The following is a 21,748-nucleotide window of genomic DNA, read 5'->3' on the forward strand; positions in this document are numbered from 1 at the left end:
TTATCTCCCTCTGTTAAGAGGCGAGTCCAGTCCCACTCTCCTGTGTGACCAGTAGAAGCGCTACTGCAGCGTGAAACGGCTTTCGTCATTTCCACTCCTGCTCCCATCCTCCCTATGCCGTTGTTTTAAGGTATCTGAATAAAGAAGATTTTAATCGGTGAGTGCCATCCGTTTTCCTTTCTGGTATGGACATAGAGGAAAGCCAAGCAGGCTTGAAGGTGTATTTAATCAATTGGCCTCACCATGAAGCACAGAGCGCCTGTACTTGGTACGAACGGTCATTCTGTGCAGAGAATCCCAAGAGCTGTCAAAGCAGTTTATTCAAAGTGTAAAATTTCTTTAACGGGTTACAATTGTGAACAGATTATAATAGTCAAAAAACAAAGATCAATTGTGTTTATTTATATTTTAGACCCCAGTGTACCAATAATTTTTGTATTTTATTAAGAAAACACCAGGACAACAATAGGAGTGTAATGAAGGTTTATTGGCGTAGGCAGGTTTGTCAACTGAACAGCAGCATGAAGTTTAAAGAAAAAAATATATACTGTATATAATTGGACATGAGAATCCCTGGGTCATCCGCAGCCCCTGCTGCATTGGGCTTTGATCACACAGTGCAGTTTTTAATGGGCTTTATTTACAACTGAAATCAAGACTGGTTGTCTGAGAAAAAAAAAAAAAAAGAAAAAAAAAAAAAACCACTCACCAACCTAAAGAGAATTTCACACAATCACATGGTAGCTGTAATATGGCTACAATTACCAGCCTGACTTCAGGTCTCGTGACCCAACCTTATCAAGCCATAGTGATATATGACATTAGCTTGTGCCATAAGGCCAACGGTCGGCCAGAAAATTGTTGCTGCAATATAATCATGTGAACCTTCCCCTAAAGATGTACTGTGTGAACAAAACCTCGACCAGATGTCTGTTGGGTATAGTTTTAGTTTTCTACCCAAGCATCAGCAATTTTTGGCCTTTTAGGATCATGGGCAGGCAGAGAAGGGGTAGAATATCTAAATATTCATGGACTAAGATACCCCAAAAAAAAAAAAAAAAAGTGGAGTAGTGGAGTCAAAAGGGAAAATTACATTTTATCAAACCTGGGTTTGGCTGCAGCAGATAACTAATATTTCTTACATTTTACATTATAATACACAAAAAGTCAGTTGCAGAAACTGTTGGTTCCAATTTCTTTTTTTTTTTTTTAATTTAAATATTAGAAAGGCTTAGATAGTCCTTACCATAAGTGTCTGGTAGTTAACGTGCATTTCCACTTTAATATCTTTTATTTTTTTACATGAAGTGAAACCGTTAATACTTTTCTACAGCAGTAACCGCACACCAAAACAAAAAACCTTGTAAAAAAAAAAAAAAAAAGGAGGAAAAAAAAGGAATGGAGATCTTCAGAAGCTGCAGTGTGAACAGACTATAAACTTTATTTCCGTTACACATGGATGGACTTTCTTTTGCTATAAGGAAATCCCACGTGGAGCGAATAGGAATGGAAACGTGTAAAAAGAGTTGACCGGGGGTTGGATGGAAGGACAAGTTAGTTGTTTTCTCCTGCCTGTTCTCCAGCATCATTGTCATCTCCTGCAGCATCAGATGTCCATAACTGAGGGAAAAAAAATATAAAATTAAGTCACTTATTTTTTAAAGTTTCAAGAACAGAAGTAGTAAGTGTTCAATCTCTACCATCATTCAGCAAGCTTTATCGCAACAAAAACAGCACAACTAGGACCGACCGTGCATGTGACGGTGGTGGACACTCTGGTCAGATAATTATGACAATCCTTTTGCTTTTGGGGGGGGTTCAAATGTCAGGAATGTAACATTAACTATGTAGTGGCTCCCATTTATCAGGCAAACCTCCCTGAACACAGTTCAGAATGTGCCAAAGGAACTCGAAGTTGTGGGAGTGCAAGTAGGCTATGCCAGCCATTAAAAACTTTAGGAGTTGCATGCTTGGCCAAATATGCAAGTGTATGATGGAAGTGGAGAGAGTGAGGAAGGGGAGATGGGTCGTTCAACCCCCCCCCCCCCCCAAAAAAAAAAAAAAAAATTTGTTTATGGTTAAAAAGTGTAATGTGGCTCTTTACTTCAACACTGGGAGGTGAGCAGAGCAGCGGTGTCACAGCTGCAGATATCCACCAGGCTGTTTGTCAAAGGAGCAGGTACTATACATAAGACTAGGACTGACATGTCATACCTGCTACTTTGCTAAATTTTGCATCAGGAGTTGGCAATACCTGACGGGGTCCCAAAAAAAAAACAAAACAAAAAAAAAAAAAAACAACCACAATAAAGACTTACTGTTAGGTTGTCTCTAAGCAACTGCATGATAAGTGTGCTGTCTTTGTAGGAGTCTTCATTGAGGGTGTCAAGTTCTGCAATGGCTTCATCAAATGCCTGCAATAAAGATTAAAATATATATTTAGCGTATTGGTATAAATACTGATGGAAAGCAACAACAGAAGAGTGTCTGGAAAAGAATAACATGGATCTATGCAGGAACTAACAGTAGCTACTACTCTTTTCCATTCCAGTGCAATAATACATATATTGAGAATATTGTATGAAGAGTTCAGCTGTCATTCTGTAAGGAAACCCTGCACCAGCATAAACATATAGGCTCGAGTACTCACAGTCTTGGCCAGTTGGCAGGCCTTTTCTGGACTATTGAGGATTTCATAGAAGAATACAGAGAAGTTCAGGGCCAGGCCCAGGCGGATGGGGTGTGTTGGTTGCATTTTCTGTTTGCTGATTTCAAAAGCTTCTTGATAAGCTTCTTGTGAGTCTTGGATTGTGCCTGTCAAAGAGGCAGAACAGCCATTAGATGCCAGCTGCAAGTGATCACTGGGGAAGAATCAAGTCATTCACACAGTTCAAAAACGTATTGAAGTAATTCAAAGGGGTTTTTTGCTCCTCTTAAAGTGAAACGTGCTGCAATTTCTCTTTTCATTAATTATCTCCTTTTCAACCTTAGACGTATACTTATGCCTAAGGGTATGTCCACACGTTGCGGATTCTGCCAAGTGGATTTGGCTAAATCCGAAAGTCAAATGACCTGCGTTTCACCCGCAGATTTAGTGCGGATTAGCCTGCGGATTTCCCCTGCATTTTAACACCTGTGGTTTTCTACAATGGAGGTGTCAATCTGCTGTGGATTCTGCACATAGATTTGACATGCTGCAGACTTCAGTCCACAGCATGTGCGCTGCGTTTTTAGTTTTTCATTGACTTTAAGGTATTGTACAACACAGCAGAGTCTGCTGCAGATCCACAGGGCCAAATCTGCCACAGATCCGCAGCAGAATCTGCAACATGTGCACATACCCCAAGGAGGCCTCCTCCTGTTTGCTGCAGGCTCTGGCAATGAGCTCGCAACTTAACCAGCACATGTCAGCCAATTTTATCAGTTGACATGTGCCCCCAACAGCCGCAGGTGGAATCGCTACTCACCCGCTGGTGTTAAGTTAAATGCCGCTGTCCATATCAGACAACAGCATTTAACATGATCATGCCGGAAGCGTGTCACTAAACCAGCACATCGGCGCCCGTGTCAAATGACCGTGGGTAGTCGATGGGTTGGCATAACAACCCAGGGTCATTGCCGAATCACTGAGTCATCCAGCCGTCGGCGCTCATAGCAAGTGAGCATTTCTGCTACACAGAGCAGGGCTGCTGCATGGAGCACAAAGCGATCAGATGATCACAGCTTCTAGTCTCATGGACACTATTAAAGCAGGGAAGAAAAAAAAAAAAAAAAAAAAAAAAAAAAAAAAAAAATGTACACATGTTCAAATCACTCCCCAGTTAAAATGAAAGAAAAAAAAAAAAGCAACATTTGGCATCGCCGCATTCAGAATTGCCCTATCAATATAGAAAATTAATCTGATCAGTAAGAGGCGTAGAAAAAAACCCCCCGCTAGAATTACATTTTTTTGGGCTGCTGTAATAACAGGCAAAAGATCCTATCTTCAACAAAATGGCATCAATAAAAACGTCAGCTCAGCGCGCAAAAAAAAAAAAAAAAAGCCCTCACCCAGACTCAGATCATGAAAAATGGACGCTACGGACAGGGCTGTGGAGTCAGAGCTCATTTTGGTGGAGTCTGAGTCAGTATAAAATGGACAGACTCCTAAAATATATAATAAATTGGGTACAGTAGTTCAATGCAGAATGTGCTGAATATTTCATAGGAATTTGGGAAAGTTATGAAATCTCTATATAAAACTGTATGTATGTATCACCAACCAATCACAAAGCATCTTTCATTTCACCAGAGCTGTTCAACAGAAGCTGAGCTGTGATTGGTTGCTATGAGCAACAGTTATCCTTGCAACCAATCACTAAGCATCTCATTTCACCAGAGCTGGTTAAAAGAAGATGAGCTGTGATTGGTTGCTATGAGCAAGTTTTCCCACTTGACAACACCTCAGCAGACACTGACAGTGGGAGAAATCTAGCATCCCCAGGATCAAAAGCTCCCAGCCATTGTCTGCCCCCTGAAAGGAGCAGAGAGCACATGACAAATGAATCCCCCTCCCATACCCATCACACATCCTCCACCCCATAGGCACATCTTCCCTCTTAAAGGGATCATTGGTATGCAAGTCAGAGCCAATCCCTCAGCACTCTGGTTCTGACCCCAGGCCTCTCTTAAAGGGATCCCCGTAATGGAAGTCAGGACCGTTCCACTCAGCTCTGTGGTTCTGACCCCAGTGTCTCTTAAAGGGATCATTGGTATGGAATTTAGGACAAATCTACACTGCGCTTTGGTACTGACCCCAGGCCTTTCTTAAAGGGATCTCCTGTATGGAAGTCAGGGCAAATCCACTCAGTGCTTTGGTTCTGACCCAAGGCCTCTCTTAAAGGGATCTCCGGTATGGAAGTTAGGGTAAATCCCTCAATGCTCTGATTCTCACCCCAGGCTTCCATTAAAGGGATCATTGGTATGGAAGTCAGGGCAAATCCACTCAGCGCTCTGACACCAGGCCTCTCAAAGGGATCCCGGGTATGGAAGTTAGGACCGTTCCACTCAGCGCTCTGGTTCTGACCCCAGGCTGACGGGATGATGTGGGATATTAATGGTAGCAGTCCAGTGGCTCTGGCAGACGGGGTGATGTGGGATATTAGTAGTAGTTGTCCGGTGGCTCTGGCAGACGGGATGATGTGGGATAATAGAGGTAGTAGTCCGGTGGCTCTGGCTGAAGGGATGTGAGATATTATAGTGGATGTGGCTATGCGGAGTGGGTGGGGCTCTGCACTCAGATTATACCGTATATACTCGAATATAAGCCGAGATTTTCAGCCTTTTTTGGGCTGAAAGTCCCTCTCGGCTTATATTCGAGTCATATACACGGGGGGGGGGGGGGGGTAGGGGTGTCAGGTCATACTTACCCGTCCTGATGCTGTCTCTTGAGCCCCCAGCTTCTCCACTCTTCCTGCCTTCAGCGGTCATGTGGTACCGCTCATTAAAACTCATGAATATGTGCATATGAGTTTTAATGAGTGGTATCACATGACCGCTGAACGCAGGAAGAGAGCGGAGAAGCTGGGGGCTCAAGCGACAGGACGGGTAAGTATAGCGATACTCACCTGTCCTGCGTCCATAGCTGCTTGCTGCTGTGTCATCGGTCAGTGACTTCAGACAGCAGAGGGCGCGGTGATGTGATTAGTGCGCGCCGCGCCCCCTGCAGTCTGAACGTCACTGACCGATGACGTGGCAGATAGCGGTGAGCAGCCATGGACGCAGGACAGGTGACTATCTGACACCCAGCGACGGAGAGGTGAGTGTGTCATTTTTTTAATTTTTACATGCAGCAGCACATGGGGGAATAATCTAAGGAGCTTCTTCTGGGGACACCATATGGGGGAATAATCTATGGAGCATTTCCCACCCTAGGCTTATACGCGAGTCAATAAGTTTTCTGTGGCAAAATTAGGGGGGGTTGGCCTATACTCGAGTATACACGGTAATTATATATACACACATACATTACAATGTGTTATAACTAACCGTAGTTAGTTACTACGCCCGGGCTCTTCAGCTAGTGTCCTATAAATGGGTGTTCTATTCCTGATCTAAGGCTACATTCAGTGTTTCTGCTGCATTTTCTGAGGGTACGCTTTTCAGCTGCAAAAGCAGATCAGCTTTTTAAAAAAAACCACATCACCTGAAAGGTTTTTGAGCTCAGATGTTTTCAAAAGCAGACTAGAAATCTGCTCTATCCATATCTTATCTGTACCAAAAAGAATGGAAGCCAGGTAGCACACAGACTAACACTCTTTAGCACATCAGGTACATCTCATAGCTGCCCAAAAGGACACCCTGGACAGGTATTGCTCGTCTTCAGTAACACATCAATTTATAGTTGGAATAAATAAACTGCATTCATCACATCTTCTTAAGGTGCAGGCTTTATTTTCAAGTGTAGGGTTTGCAGTATGAGGTTCTACCCCCCCCCCCCAGGTTTGATCCTGGCCACGCCCATGGTGTGAATGTAGCCTGAGGAGGATCTAGGCTTTGTCTTAGCTGAGATAAGTCAGTGCTGCACTCCAGCACCAGTGAAGCTCCTCCTCTACAGACAAGGGTACAAAGTAAATTTGTTCTCTAAATATCTTGATTAATGTATCATACAAATGATTTCATGTTTGATGTTCACATTGTACTAAAATAAATTTTTCACTTAAATATAAATATATGTGGGAGTCAGAGTCGGTGTAAGGGAAATTGAGGAGTCAGAAGTCGCAGGTTTGGCTTACCGACTCCACAGCCCTGGCTACGGCGGTATCCACAGAGGCAGCCCGGGCACAGGAACATCCGGAGCATCGTCTAGGGTCGAGAGCCCCCGCCAGGAGGAAGCGACGCTACACTGGCCTATGTTGGGGGACCTTCTGGGCAGGTGTCAGCTGCAGAAGTCTTGAGGTTGGAAGGAAAAGGCCGAGCCCCCCGATCCTCACCATCTGCCCGGAAGTCGGTTCTGGTTCTCACTGTTCCTATCCGCAGTGGGACAGGAAAAACACTGAAGGGTGGTAGGAGGGTCCATTTAAACTCTCGTGGTTTCCTGTCCCACTGTGGATAAGGAGGATGTCCTCCATGGTGCTGTCAGGTGGTGACCTGGAAATTTAGACTTTAACCACCACTAAAAAAAAAAAACCTATACATGTTTGGCATCTACAAACTCTTAATGGCCTGTTGAATCATAATGGCAGGTCAGTTTCAGGATTTCGTGAACATGGTAAAGCAAAAAAAAAAAAAAAAAAATCAATTGTGGAATTGCACTTTTTATGCAATTTCACCGCACTCTGAATTTTTTTCCCCGTTTTCTGTACAGGTGGTGAAGGGGTAAAATAATCGATAATTTAAAAAATGTAAGTGTTAACATTTTCTTCCAGATTTTTAATTAATTGTCTGAGGCTGGTACTGTGGCTGCCTCCAGCTGTGAGCTGGGTTGTCCAGGTCACAGCTGTGGCACCTAGCATTAGTTGTAGTAGAGCCAACCACAGCAAGCACTGCCATGTTCAGAGTACTCACCCAGCTCTGCTGTGTCAGTGTAAACCTCCAGACATCCCTATATAACAGAAGGCTGAAGGAGTCTTTACCCTAACAGAGCAGCGTATCCAAAACCAGTCCATGATACACAGCACATATCCAATCCCAGCAGCACCAACTAACAGGATCGGCACTGCCAGCCACCTTGGGTGACTCAGTTGACATCTTGGTATCACTTTGCAGTCAAAAAACACAATGTCTCCACACTATAAACCTAAACTTCATGCTCCCTTATCTTTTAGAGAGCACCCAGGAGAGGAGCGACACATGTGGGCTGATCCCACCCACATTTACAGCAGTTGTAATGCGAGATGATAGTACACTGTTTTCATGGCAAATTTCAGCAGTTGCTCCCCCAGTTGCTTAAGAGGGGAATATATCAAAATTACCTTTATTGCTATAAAATATAAACAAATTATTTTTTTTCAAAGATAATTTTAACATCTTCCCATTTCTTCAATGTTTTTCTCCTGATGCCATATTTCTTTTAACATGAATCGTTTAACCTGAAAGAGTTCTTACTAAAGCAAGAAAATGTACTTTAGCAAGCCTAACTCAAATCAATAGGGCAGTCAGATAAAGGTCTGCCATGAGTGAATGCGCTGGTAAGCTGGGCACAGACTTCAGGTGGCCGTTTTCTGAGACAATCCCCATTCATGTTCGGTCTATGAAGGTTGTCGTTGTGGATAACACTGCCATAAGTTAGAACAACATGATTAATCTCTGTTGTGACCTGTGGTCTGGTCTCATCTTTCAATGAGGAGAATTAAATATAAACAAGTAGTTTTGACAGATACCTACCATCGGTCAGCATCTGTCATGCTCATAGGTGTCACAAAAAGGCACCAATAGCTGGCAGGAAAGATCACATTACAACTGCATGATCATCTAAAAATCAGGACACGTGCACAATATCTTCTGATCTTGCACAGGTCTCGGCAGATGTGTGGGGTTGTAACGTCACCAGCACCTCAAGAGGCAAGTGTGAGCAACGTGGGACGGCTCCTTTGAGTGAAAGCATGCATCTTACGACCTGGTCCTGCCCGTGTGCTATTAGTTTTAAAGAGGCAGCAAATCTAACCAATTTTAGTCGGTGGAACCATGACACTAATATCCACAGATCCATGTGTCTGTTTTGTTAAAGTGAGTTAATATCCTATGCATATGTGTGCTTTTTTCCCCCCCTCCAGTTACTTATGTCTACGGACCTTCGTTAAAATTAATGGTGCACATAAAAACCATTGACTAATATGGGTTTTTATCAGACTGGAAAAAACCCTCAAATATTGGATGGAGTTTAAAGTTTTTTTTTCCAGGTCATCATGCCCTGAAACTGCATGTAAGGACACTTACGAGCTTTGTCTTCTCCGGTGGCCACCTCTGCAAGGTATCGGTAGTAGTCTCCTTTCATCTTCAGGTAGAAGACCTGGCTCTCTGCCTGGGTAGATTTGGCGATTAGAAATTTATCAAGCAGGGTCTAGATTGGAAAGAAAGATTAAATCATCATCATCTGCACCATCTTATTTTATTTAGGTTTTATGGCAACATTGCCACTTATGACTTTCCCTGCAGTGATCCATTACACACCCCTGTGGCCCTCAGATACAAGATATTCACCTGCTATCAGAAGCTAGACATTTGGAGGATGGCCGTGAAGGGTCAGCCCGTGTCTCAACTCTGGGGATAATCTTCTGACGATCAGAACACCCAGGAGTGGACAGGGCCCGAGCCATCATCTGTACTCCTGACGAGTACATGCTGATATGAATGCCACTTACATGCACTTCATTTTTACCATAATGGTGACAGATCTCAAAGAGATTCAGAGTTTAATATCTTTTCACACAGGACCAAAAAAAAAAAAAAAAAAGATAGATTTATAATATTTTGAAGTTTTTAATTTAAAAGTATCTTTAGACAGGACTATGCGAAGTATCTTCACTCCCAAATGGCTCACATTCTGAACCAGTTTCACTGGAAGTCACCAGTCCAATCTTCAGGTTTTGGGACATAAATCCAGCCAGCACATGATGTGTGAGAGTTTAATGGTCAAAAGGTCCTTTATCAACGCTACCTTTTGTATTTAAGCATCTAATGAATGTGTGCGCGCGCAAAGGCCATGGTGAAGGGAGGAGGACTGAGCTGTGACATCGGTGATTGGCGGACCCTGAATTATAAGCAGTGTATAGAGGTTACCGGTTATTGCAAGCCTGTCTAGAAAAGTCCCCCTGGTGACACAAACGTGATTTAATAGTCAATTTGAATAGACGGTCCCTTTTGAAGTGAACCTGACAGCTGATACATGCTGCCCATGAGTTGGCAGTTCAGGGAAACACTTCAAGCCTCCAGGCACTAGTCAGACAAGAGGGTCCCCAGCAGCCTCTGACCATCTGCTCTGAGTGACAGGTCTCTTCCTATATGTGTATGGGGAATGACCAGTCATTTCTAGGCAGCGGGCAGGGAGAAGCCACCAGGTTATTCAGACGAGTCTTTGAGGTTTGGTCATTGGCAGCTTTTAAAGTAGGTTTTTCTCTGATGTGCTGCAGAGCGAAACATACATGGCTGAAATGTCAGGTACATGCTACCAGATCCAAGGGCAGAATGTCAGCGGTCAGATTCCCTTTAGAGAGAACTGGTCAGGTTTGGTAACACTTAACCTGCAGGTTGATCACGTTAGGAAGGTGCCTGGCTGTGTTATTAAAAGTGCACCACACAGGAGAAAAGTAGCTTTATTCCTCCCAGAAGCCGTCGTCTTTCAGTCAGAGTGCCAGGCGTGCTGACAAGGAGGTTTATTTTCTCCCTTTAGTAATGCAGCTGGGTACCTTCCTAACTTGCAAATTAACCCTATAGATGCAGGCTTATTAACAGCATTATCTGACCTGACAGGTTCTCTTTAAGGGAGAACTCACTTGATGAGCTGGAAATATATTTTTTCCTTAATTGTAAAAATTTTATTTAGGCTACATTACTAAGTGTAGTTTTCAAGAAAACCTCAACATGGAGATGGAGTGGTGCATGCACAATACCAGAGCCATCATACAGATCACTACAACTATATAGGCCATCCGGGGAATACACAGGACTGGACTCTGTATACTGAAGCTGGACGTTACCAACTGGCAATAGTTATGTACCAACATTTGCAGATCTTCCCTTTTCTAAGCACTCTATAAAATAACCTATTTAAGCAAAGTAAATCAGACGTGGCACCGGGACACCATAGTCCCCCAGAATTATGGAGCACAAAGCACAATAGTGCTCATTAAATCACTAGATGCTCTAATTAAATTGACCACCCTGTCACATGCAGCAGTCTATGCATGACCCCATTATAACCAGGCTATTCCCCACCTGAAGTGTCCTGACCCAAATTTTCTTTCCAGCGGGCAATCTCTGCTGCTTGAGTTTTTCCCTTTATCATGGATAGAAAGGAAACATTACACCGGCTGCAAAGGATATGTATAGATGACGTAACCAAACCGAGCTGAAGCACCACCTGCTCTTCAACGTTCATATACCGATCCCGTGGAACGGGGGGGGGGGGGGGGGCGGGAGACGGCAACGTGGTATCCTCTCACATTGCTGCACTGAACTCAACCTTTTAGCTTCATTAGTTAAATCTTGTGATTTAAAAAAATTACAATTAGTTTTTCTAAAAATTCTGGACACTATGCTGTAACTAAGATGCTGCACTTTTGTGCAGCAGAGATACACAGGGTCAAGAACTCATCATGGGAACTAAGCTTCAGCACACAAGTACTTGCAGCAGCTTTTTCTGCTCCTAAATCCTAATGTGGGCACACGCCTTTATTAAGCTAAACCTGGACATGAACAGACCTTGTATTCGGATCAGCAGCTCTGCACACTTCACTCCTACAGTGCATTCTCTGGCTCATTCTGCAGTACTACAAGGCAAACCTGGTAACCCGACCTCCTCTGTGGCAGCAGGGGACAGATGTTTTGCATGGTGTGTGGACTTTGCAGAAGTAACAAATAAAACACAAGCCCAATTTCCATAACTCAACCGGTCATACAATCATATGACATCTTTGTATTAAGGCAGTCTTCAGGCTGCACGGTCCTTTACTGCTTACAGATAAGCAGATATCACACCGATGGATGAAGAGATCACACACATAGCAGGGATCAGTGAATCCTCAGTTGAGGTCAGACTCTTGGACTTAAGGGCATGTCACACTAAGATATCGCTAGCAATATCGCTATAACTAGTAACGTTATAGCGATATTGCTAGCGATATCGCTGTGTGTGATACTTACCTACGACCGGCTCCCCCGCTGGTTATCGCTGATCGCGCGAGAACGTTCAGGACCGTTTCTCGTCGTCAGCTTCCTGTGGCGCTTCCTGCTGTGAGGACGAGCGACGCGTGGAGCCGGGCGGGAGGACGCAGGATCGCCTGGTGTGACAGGTAAGTAGCGATCCCCGTCCCCAGCGATGTCGCTAGTGAGATCTGCCTATGTGGCAGCTCACTAGCGACCACTTAGCGATGTACCAGCGATCCTGACCGCGTCATATCGCTGGTACATCGCTAAGTGTGACAGTACCTTTACAAGACCTGAAGTGATAAGTTACTTAAAAAAAAAAAAAAAAAAATCAATAGACACTAAAAACCCAGCCAAAAGGGTTACAGAAGTGGGGAGCACATTACTGGTATATAGTCCTAATGGACAAAGAAAATCCACAGAGGAGGAAAAGCTGCTGTGCTGTGTTAACGGCTACATAGACTGAGCAGCCGACATTGTGCTGCTACACAAGTGTGCAGACGTGCTGCAGCGCACTCGTTACTGCAGTGCTACGGACAGAAGGATTTACAAGGCTTTGATGATTATTGATCCACTGGAGAGAGACAGCGCCACTCCTGTACTGCTGGCATAAGTGCAGGCAACAATGCAGCAAAATCACTGGAATGGAAAGCATGATGCAGCTCATTCACAGATACTACAGCCTCAGCAAGTCAAGGAAGATCAGATGAGGAAGCAATGGCTGCTGTGCACAGGAAGCCAGCATGTCCAGAAAAGCACAATGTATACACAATTATACAGATGGCCTAGCCATGTCACGTTTAACAAGCTGATCACATCATTCTCATCTATGACAGACATGCAAGTTTGTTATATTTGGACTATCAATGCAGGAGCTACCACCATCTTTAGTCCCTTTTCCCCCCAGAGTGTGCAAGCCAAAAGCCACCACGTGTACAGGGAAGGAATAAAGGGGGGGGGGGGGAGCACCACTCATGTGTGCTTTAATATGAGAAGGAAGCCACAAAGTTAGGCACATCCTTTACACAACACCAGAAAGTCTGGTAATGTCAAGAGGATAAATACAGATTTCTATTGCCAGTACTTTTGTCTTGGACATATCTAGCCACAAGCAAACTGTTTCCAGAGTCTCCACAAGAAATCTGAAGCCCATATTGCCAGCTCACCTCTACATTAATGCATAATACAGGCTGTGGAGTAAGAATCATGGAGTCAGTCATGGACTTTGAGGAGTCAGATTTGGCTTACACAGACTCCACAGCCCTGATACAGGCCACCCTCAAAGGAGACAGCCGTCTTCTGCCATTTATCTAGAATGCACATGGCACAATTTGCAACCTATATATTAGGCTAAACCATGCAACCTCTTCTCCAAAGATGGAGTGCAAAATTTGTGAATCTTAAAAATGTGAAAGAACTAAGGTGACCATTTCATAAATCAATAGTACATGTGAAAATAAGAATCCTTTTAATTTACCCTAGAAATCTGCTTTTCTCCACCTGGACTGATTGTCCTCAATTAATGGGTAAACAGACTTCAGTTACAACAGACGTTCCCATTACCGAGCAACAGTTGGAGCTCATACAGTTCTATAGAGCAATGTAACAGTTTCAGGAGTGTTGGCCTCTAGATCCTCCTTTACCTCATTGAATGCTAAAAGCACCAACAGTCTTCTCCTGTGTCAGTAACGGAAAATCTTCACTGAATACAGAGTTTAGACATGAATTGAGCCAATGATCAATCCAGGAGGAGAAAGAAGCAGATGTCTCAGAAAATATATTGCAAAAGTTGAAAATTTTCGTGTGCACTATTTAGACTTATGAAGTAAGAAAGTTAAAGTGATGGTTACTCTTTAAGGCCATGTGCACACGTTGCAATTCAGCTGCGGATCCGCAGCATTTCAGGCTCTGCGGGTCCGCAGCAGATTTAGCTGCGTTATACAGTACCATTGTTTTCAATGGTAAACTGGAAAATGATGCAAATTTTTCCACACGTTTAAATCTGCAGCATGTCAATTCTTTGTGCGGAATCCACAGTGGTTTCACACCTCCATTCTAGAGGTGTGAAACCGCAGGCTAATCCACAGTAAACTGCAGGTCTTTTGACCTGAGAATTTACCTGCGGATTTTTCCCAAATCCGAGCGGAATAATCCACAGCACCTAAAACTGTGTGTGCACATAGCCTAAGGAGCCCATTGCCATGCATTCAAAGTGACATAAGGAAAGGTGAATTTCCCCAAGTTTACTAAAACAGGTAAAACTAGACATCAAGAGAACATAAAGAGTCACTGAGCAGGACACTGTTCCACCCAGTAACAAAGCTTATAAAAGCCGGCGACAAGAAGAAAACTTCCAGGCTCGTTAAATATGACTAGGATTATGCAACACTGTTATAGAAGCCACCAGGAACGTGCACGGGCAGGGAGGAACCAGACTATCGTGCTTGGACCAAGCCAAAAGTAATGACTTTTAGCAAGTTTAGTAATTTCACATTGATTGCAAGAAAAGATTAGAAATCCAAAGAAAGAATGATGAGCAGGTCAGTCTGCATGACTAAAATATCAGCCAGGGGGAAGAAATCCCAGTAAGCAGCATGCCAATAGCACCCCAACTATTCTCTTTTATAGATTTCTAAGGAAGTTCTCATGGACTGGCTCAAAGGCCCAATAATGTGCAAACAACTAATGCACTTAAAAAGTATCAGATTTATCACGAAGGTTCATGCCATTAGACTAGAGACCTCCAGGATTATATTTGCCTCCACCACCTAAGAGCAGGCTTACTCTGTCAGGAATACACAACAAAAGTTTGGCACATTTGTTGACTCACAGGGCCACATTCTACCAAACCCCCTCATCAGACAAGGCAGAGAAAAGGGACAATTTTTGGTGCAAATTGCACCAGAATTCTGGCTTAGTTAGCGCCATAAGTCACACTGACTACTACATAGACCTTCAGCTGACCTTGATGCATTGCAACAACACAGTTTGTGAGGTATCAAGGAAAACAGATTAAGGCTATGTACACACGTATGCAGAAGATTTCTGCATGAAAACTGGACTTCATCACAGAAAATGCGCGTTTTTCTCCTGCGCGTTTATGTGTTTTTTCGGAGCGGTCCCAGTCTCAGAATATAGCTAGAAATGCGGAATTTTCAGCGAAATTAATGAGCATGCTGCGTTTCTTGCGAAAAAACATCAATATGCACAAAAAGAGCGGAATTCATTAAAATGAATGGGATACTTCTTTTAAGCGTTTAATTTGGTAAAACAGAAAAGAAACGCTTACGTGTGCACATACCCTAAGCCAATATGTGCAATTCTTACTTTAAAGGGAACTGGCCATCAGGATTTCACCCACAAACTATCGATATGCACATGTAACAATTTTAAAGACAGATCCAGCAATACCTTTACAAAGTTGTTCCTCAGCTACTGAGAAGTCAGATCTGATAAGCAAATGAGGCTGATGGACTGGGAGATCTGAAGCCTTTGTCACTCCAGTTCTACTCCTAGCCTAGCATCTCCTCCTCCTCCTCATGTGTGAATGGAGGCAAAAGGTGCCATCAGTCAAGCAGGAGATATTGCTAGGTAGAAATAGAGCTGGAGTGTCAGGAAGCTTCAGATCTACCATAGACCATCAAACACTATTATCCAGAAAGGAGTAACTGACTGGCCATGTAAAAGTAATGATGGACTTGTCTTTCAAAGAGCAAGATGAGCAAATTTGAGGGGTGAAATCCTGCTGACAGATTCAATTTAAAGTCTACATATGTTGTGGAATCAACCAAGTGCAAGTGGGTTTTTGCTCTTCCAACACATCCCATTAAGTAGACAACTGAAATCACATAAGGGGTTTTCAGCTTTCCAAAAGGTGGACACCATATACCCCAAGGTAAAAAAAAAAAAAAAAAAATTTTTATATATATATATATATATATATATATATATATATATATATATATATATATATATATATTTACCACAAACAATGAGTACTTGTCCTCCCTGGGTCCAAGCATTTTGACTGCAGCAGTAGCATTTCCTAGAGAGCAGCATCACCACTAGCCAATAGCCAAGCTCAGTGGTTAGAGCAGTTTACTCCGTGACTGACTACAGTGGTGATCCAAGCTGTCAATGTGATGGGCAGCTAGAACACAGGCTCGCTGGACTCAGAAGGCAAGCAAGTACCTGTTCCCATTCAGGCTTACCCCACACAGCAGTATCTAGAGTAATGCTGGGCAGGGGTACTGGAACATAAGTCAAGTGGATGGGTCAAGTAGTAGTTCCCTACACAGCTGGAACACAATAGTTGATTTGCAAGCAAAACCAGCAAAGGGTCAGTTTCAGAAGTTCATTCTAAAGTCTAGTGAGGGCCACAGAGGACATAAAACATCCTAGCAAGGTTATTTCCTTAACGATACGTAGAGGCTAAATACTACACCAGTAGTAGGCATGTATGGAAATGTCACAGTGGTCAACTTCAAGTCACCAACTTACCAACACAGTATCACATATAGATTTAAGTTCTCCCTCCACTTTCTCCCTGTACTCCTTCACCATCTGCATCTTCTTGTCTGCACCATCCGTCTTTTGTTCGATGCTGGAGATGACCCTCCATGCTGACCTCCGTGCGCCAACCACATTCTTGTAAGCCACAGAAAGAAGGTTCCTTTCTTCGTTGGATAGCGGGTCACCACACTCCGTCACATTCTTCATGTTGGCTGCCATATCATCGTAGCGCTCTGCTTGTTCTGCCAGCTTGGCCCTCTGGATCAGCTCGGTTCTGTCTGCCATGGCTTGAGTGTGATTTTGTACAGAGCAGAGTAAAACAACCCAAAGGAAAGAAAAAAAGCTGAGAAAGTTGAGTGAGGAGTTCTAGCTAGACGTGAAGCTGGAGCGGGCAGCCAAACCTACAAAACAAAAACGCAATGTTAAAATAATGGCATGTCAGTGCATAAGCACAATTATGCTCCTTACTGACCCACTGCCTGGCATCTGTATGGAGAAAAAGTGGTTTAAAAAAAAAAAAAAAAAAAAAAAAAGTGATCCACTTGGAAGTACCAAGACACAGGTCTACCACCACTTCATGAAGTATAGAAGAACCTCCATAGTATACCTGAGATCAACTAAATCATGTGTCCAGGAAGCATGGGGAGGTGCATAGACATTAGATCATCAATAAATCATAAAAAACCGATGGGTTTGCCTGACTTATCTAATAGGTATGAGGGCCTTTGGTCAAACATCAAAGCAAGTGTCTGGCTGTTGCAAAAAAAAAAAAAAAAACCTAATCGCCATATTGGCTACCATATTAAAGCATCACTCCAGCCACTATCTTCAGCTCTCCTGGTGCCACTCCGGTTCAGTGAAGCCATCTTGTGACTGCAACTTCTAACAGACCAGAAGTCAGAGGTAACGGTCACAAGCTCTGAATGCACATACTCGTGATTCTCATGGGAGTCTCTCGCATGAAAATCTGGCACTGCTGCTGGCACTCGGACCGGAGCGTGCAGGTGCATAGTAATACATGTAGCCGCACGCTCCGGTCCCAGTGCCAGGTTTTCATGCGAGAGACTCGCACGAAAATTGTGCGAGTCTCTCGCAAGCGAGTATGAGCCCTAACTCATCCTGGCTCTCCTAGACTTTGGGATGTCACCACTTAATGTACCACCTAGCAAACACTGGAGATCTGGCAGGACCCAAGCTACAGAATACAACTGTAGCGATGCTGGGAACAGCTGAAGACTGCATTTAGCAAGTATAAGACTAGGGGCAGGGATCTTTAGTGACAGACGTAACACTGCAATTAAAAAGCTGGGAGCGGTGCTATAAGTTGGACAATCTTTAAAAATAAGAAAGGCAATGGCCAAAATAAGTAAAGAACAGGGCCCCGCAGCAAAACAGGTACAGTTAAGCGGATGACCACAGTGCAGAGGAAGTTTAGAAAGGACTGCAGCACTAAACTGCTGCCACATTCCCTTCACTCAATATTCAGAGAGAATCCTACAAGTCATATTCAAATTAAACACGATGCTGAAATCTGCCAACATGCCATTCCAAAAAAAAAATAATCAAAATTTAAAAATAAGCGTGCAAATGTCAAAGCCTAGCCACGTCCTCTCCATTCATAAATGATGCGGGAAATTCCAGATCACATGTCAAATCCAAGGAGGAAGCACACACCCATTAACTATACTGTGGATGGCTCCCTTCACTGAACATCAACTCTGCAAAAAAAAACAAAAAAAAACACAACACCACCCTCAAGATCTGCAAGGGAATGCTTCCTTGTTAAACGAGTTAACACATGAATCAGTAACAGGAGGCGCTGGGTGATGGAAGTCGTACTAAGGGAGGAGGAATGAAGCTGCCTGCCCTGCCTTTTGTCTCCAGGCACTATGGATCATCCCCACCCTGCCTGCCTCTCCTTCCATTACACCCACCCCTCAGGCTTCCCAGTAATACTACTACCAGTAGTAGAGAACAGGCAGGGCTGGGAAGCAGAAGGAGTGTGTGACAGCGTGCGCTAGAATCCAGCATCTTCAATAAAAAGCCACAAAATAAATCGTCAGTTGCAAAACAAAACAAAACAAAAGAGCATCCAACTTGAAAGAATTGTATCACCTGGAAAGACGTTGCAGATCACTGGTGTCGGGTCTATTGTGACGCAAGTCAGACGGTGATACAATGTTTACAGTTTGATACAATATTAGAAACCAAAATAAAATTGTGGTACCATGTTAACCAGAAAAATAGATGGGGGACATAAGTATTTACATCTAATATTAGAAACCAAAAGACATAAGCCAGCATCTTGTTAAGTATATAAGACAGATCTGAAGTAACCACACGGATATCCAGACGCCAAATTACATAATATCATACTGAGACTGGAATAATCCAAGAAATTAATATGCAGCGAAGGATGGGAATCTCCCCCCTCCCATCACCAGAGCACCTAACCCAGAGGTGGAGATCCCAACGATGCAGCCATCCACACACAAGAAACAAGGAGCAGCAGAGAATATATAGTTTCCCAATCTATGTGGGCAGATAGATGGGGTATTATGGGGCCAGCATGACCGTGATATGTACCTGCCATATAGGGCCCCTCCCTACATAGTAAGCATAGCCCCCTAATACACATCCCTTCTATATCCGGCATTGTGGCCGCACAGCCGCCACATATCCCCTCCCTCACACACCGTCACCGTTCAGCCTCACTATAGCGCCATCCCCGGCTAATGACCCACTAGCGCAGATAGCAATGGCGGCCAGGCGTGAGGAAGAACACCTCAGCCCGGCAGAGCGCGCCGTGACATTCAGGCGGTGACAGGATGATGGCGAGCGCCGCGGAGCAGACAGAAAAGCTGGCGGGAAGGTAGGGTGAGGCTGAGGACCGAGGAAAGACGGCCGGGGCTCCGGGAGCCGAGCACACACTCACCTGGCGCTCCTCACGGTGTGAGCCGCTGGCCGGCGGAGAAAGGAGAGGGAGGACAAGAGAAAACCCAGAGACTGAGTGCAAGCGTACAAGAAACCCCTCTAGGCTCAACCTAACACAATTACCAGGCGTTGGCAAAAAAGGGAGGGGTCAGTAGAAGCCAGCCAATCGCTAACTCGGAGAAAAGCCGCCAATTCCGCGTTCACCTAGACGTAGGAGCCAATCAGAAGCTAGCGCGGGAGGGAAAGGCGGGGTTCAGGGGGTGGGGAGAGCAGGAGGATGGGATAGGTTGAACGACAGGCTGCGGCTTGGGCCACGGGGTTTCCTCCAATGAGATGCAGGGAAAAATAACGTCATTGTTGCTGTGGCAACCGGATTGCTGCTTACCTCTCCTCACGCTGTGCAGCCTGGGCGTGGTGGCGGCGGCTTCCTGCAGCAGAGGTGCTGCACCACGGGCAGGGCGGGACGCCGCCACACCACGGCTGTGTGCTACACACGAGCGGCGACTGACCAGCAATATCCCCTATACATATATATCCAGCAATGTCCCTTATCTACATGTATCCAGCAATGCCCCTATATACCCAGCAATGTCCCCTGTATACATATATATCCAGCAATGCCCCTATATATACCCAGCAATGTCCCCTATATACATATATATCCAGCAATGCCCTCTATATACATATATATCCAGCAATGTCCCCTATATACATATATATCCAGCAATGCCCCTATATATACCCAGCAATGTCCCCTATATACATATATATCCAGCAATGCCCCTATATATACCCAGCAATGTCCCCTGTATACATATATACCCAGCAATGTCCCCTGTATACATATATACCCAGCAATGTCCCCGTATACATATATATCCAGCAATGTCCCCCGTATACATATATATCCAGCAATGCCCTCTATATACATATATATCCAGCAATGCCCCCTGTATACATATATATCCAGCAATGCCCCTATATATACCCAGCAATGTCCCCTATATACATATATATCCAGCAATGTCCCCTGTATACATATATACCCAGCAATGTCCCCTGTATACATATATCCAGCAATGCCCTCTATATACATATATACCCAGCAATGTCCCCTGTATACATATATATCCAGCAATGCCCTCTATATACATATATATCCAGCAATGTCCCCTATATATATATATCCAGCAATGCCCTCTATATACATATATATCCAGCAATGTCCCCTATATATATATATATCCAGCAATGTCCCCTATATACATATATATCCAGCAATGCCCCCTATATACATATATATCCAGCAATGTCCCCTATATACATATATATCCAGCAATGCCCCCTATATACATATATATCCAGCAATGCCGCCTATATACATATATATATCCAGCAATGTCCCCTATATACATGTATATCCAGCATTGCCCCCTATATACACATATATCCAGCAATGCCCCCTATATACATATATATCCAGAAATGCCCCCTATATACATATATATCCAGCAATGCCCCCTATATACATATATATCCAGCAATGTCCCCTGTATACATATATACCCAGCAATGTCCCCTATATACATATATATCCAGCAATGCCCTCTATATACATATATATCCAGCAATGTCCCCTATATACATATATATCCAGCAATGCCCCTATATATACCCAGCAATGTCCCCTATATACATATATATCCAGCAATGCCCCTATATATACCCAGCAATGTCCCCTGTATACATATATACCCAGCAATGTCCCCTGTATACATATATACCCAGCAATGTCCCCGTATACATATATATCCAGCAATGTCCCCCGTATACATATATATCCAGCAATGCCCTCTATATACATATATATCCAGCAATGCCCCCTGTATACATATATATCCAGCAATGCCCCTATATATACCCAGCAATGTCCCCTATATACATATATATCCAGCAATGTCCCCTGTATACATATATACCCAGCAATGTCCCCTGTATACATATATCCAGCAATGCCCTCTATATACATATATACCCAGCAATGTCCCCTGTATACATATATATCCAGCAATGCCCTCTATATACATATATATCCAGCAATGTCCCCTATATATATATATCCAGCAATGCCCTCTATATACATATATATCCAGCAATGTCCCCTATATATATATATATCCAGCAATGTCCCCTATATACATATATATCCAGCAATGCCCCCTATATACATATATATCCAGCAATGTCCCCTATATACATATATATCCAGCAATGCCCCCTATATACATATATATCCAGCAATGCCGCCTATATACATATATATATCCAGCAATGTCCCCTATATACATGTATATCCAGCATTGCCCCCTATATACACATATATCCAGCAATGCCCCCTATATACATATATATCCAGAAATGCCCCCTATATACATATATATCCAGCAATGCCCCCTAT

General features: G+C 43.6%; 1 protein-coding gene across 1 annotated transcript; it reads right to left on the reverse strand.

Moving 5' to 3' along the window:
* Positions 1 to 468: 468 nt before the first annotated feature.
* YWHAQ (tyrosine 3-monooxygenase/tryptophan 5-monooxygenase activation protein theta) lies at positions 469 to 19,449 on the reverse strand. The gene is made up of 6 exons (XM_073568207.1): positions 19,292 to 19,449; positions 16,345 to 16,757; positions 8,917 to 9,040; positions 2,651 to 2,814; positions 2,319 to 2,414; positions 469 to 1,620 (listed from the first exon to the last, which is right to left on the reverse strand). The coding sequence occupies exons 2-6, from the start codon at positions 16,639 to 16,641 to the stop codon at positions 1,555 to 1,557; spliced, it is 747 nt and encodes a 248-aa protein (XP_073424308.1). The 5' UTR covers positions 16,642 to 16,757; positions 19,292 to 19,449; the 3' UTR covers positions 469 to 1,554.
* Between the last annotated feature and the right edge of the window lie 2,299 nt (positions 19,450 to 21,748).

This window comes from Dendrobates tinctorius, unplaced genomic scaffold (assembly GCF_039654945.1).
Source record: "Dendrobates tinctorius isolate UK_male_01 unplaced genomic scaffold, ASM3965494v1 ptg000021l, whole genome shotgun sequence".
NCBI lineage: Eukaryota > Metazoa > Chordata > Amphibia > Anura > Dendrobatidae > Dendrobates > Dendrobates tinctorius.

What these genes read in the sequence shown, in the direction of transcription:
- YWHAQ (XM_073568207.1), bottom strand. Translation starts at nt 16,641, where the DNA reads ATGGCAGACAGAACCGAGCTGATCCAGAGGGCCAAGCTGGCAGAACAA. An exon ending in CACCGGAGAAGACAAAGCTC is followed by an intron (nt 2,815 to 8,916) that starts GTAAGTGTCCTT and finishes CCTCTTTGACAG; the next exon opens with GCACAATCCAAGACTCACAA. An exon ending in CCTGCCAACTGGCCAAGACT is followed by an intron (nt 2,415 to 2,650) that starts GTGAGTACTCGA and finishes TCTTTATTGCAG; the next exon opens with GCATTTGATGAAGCCATTGC.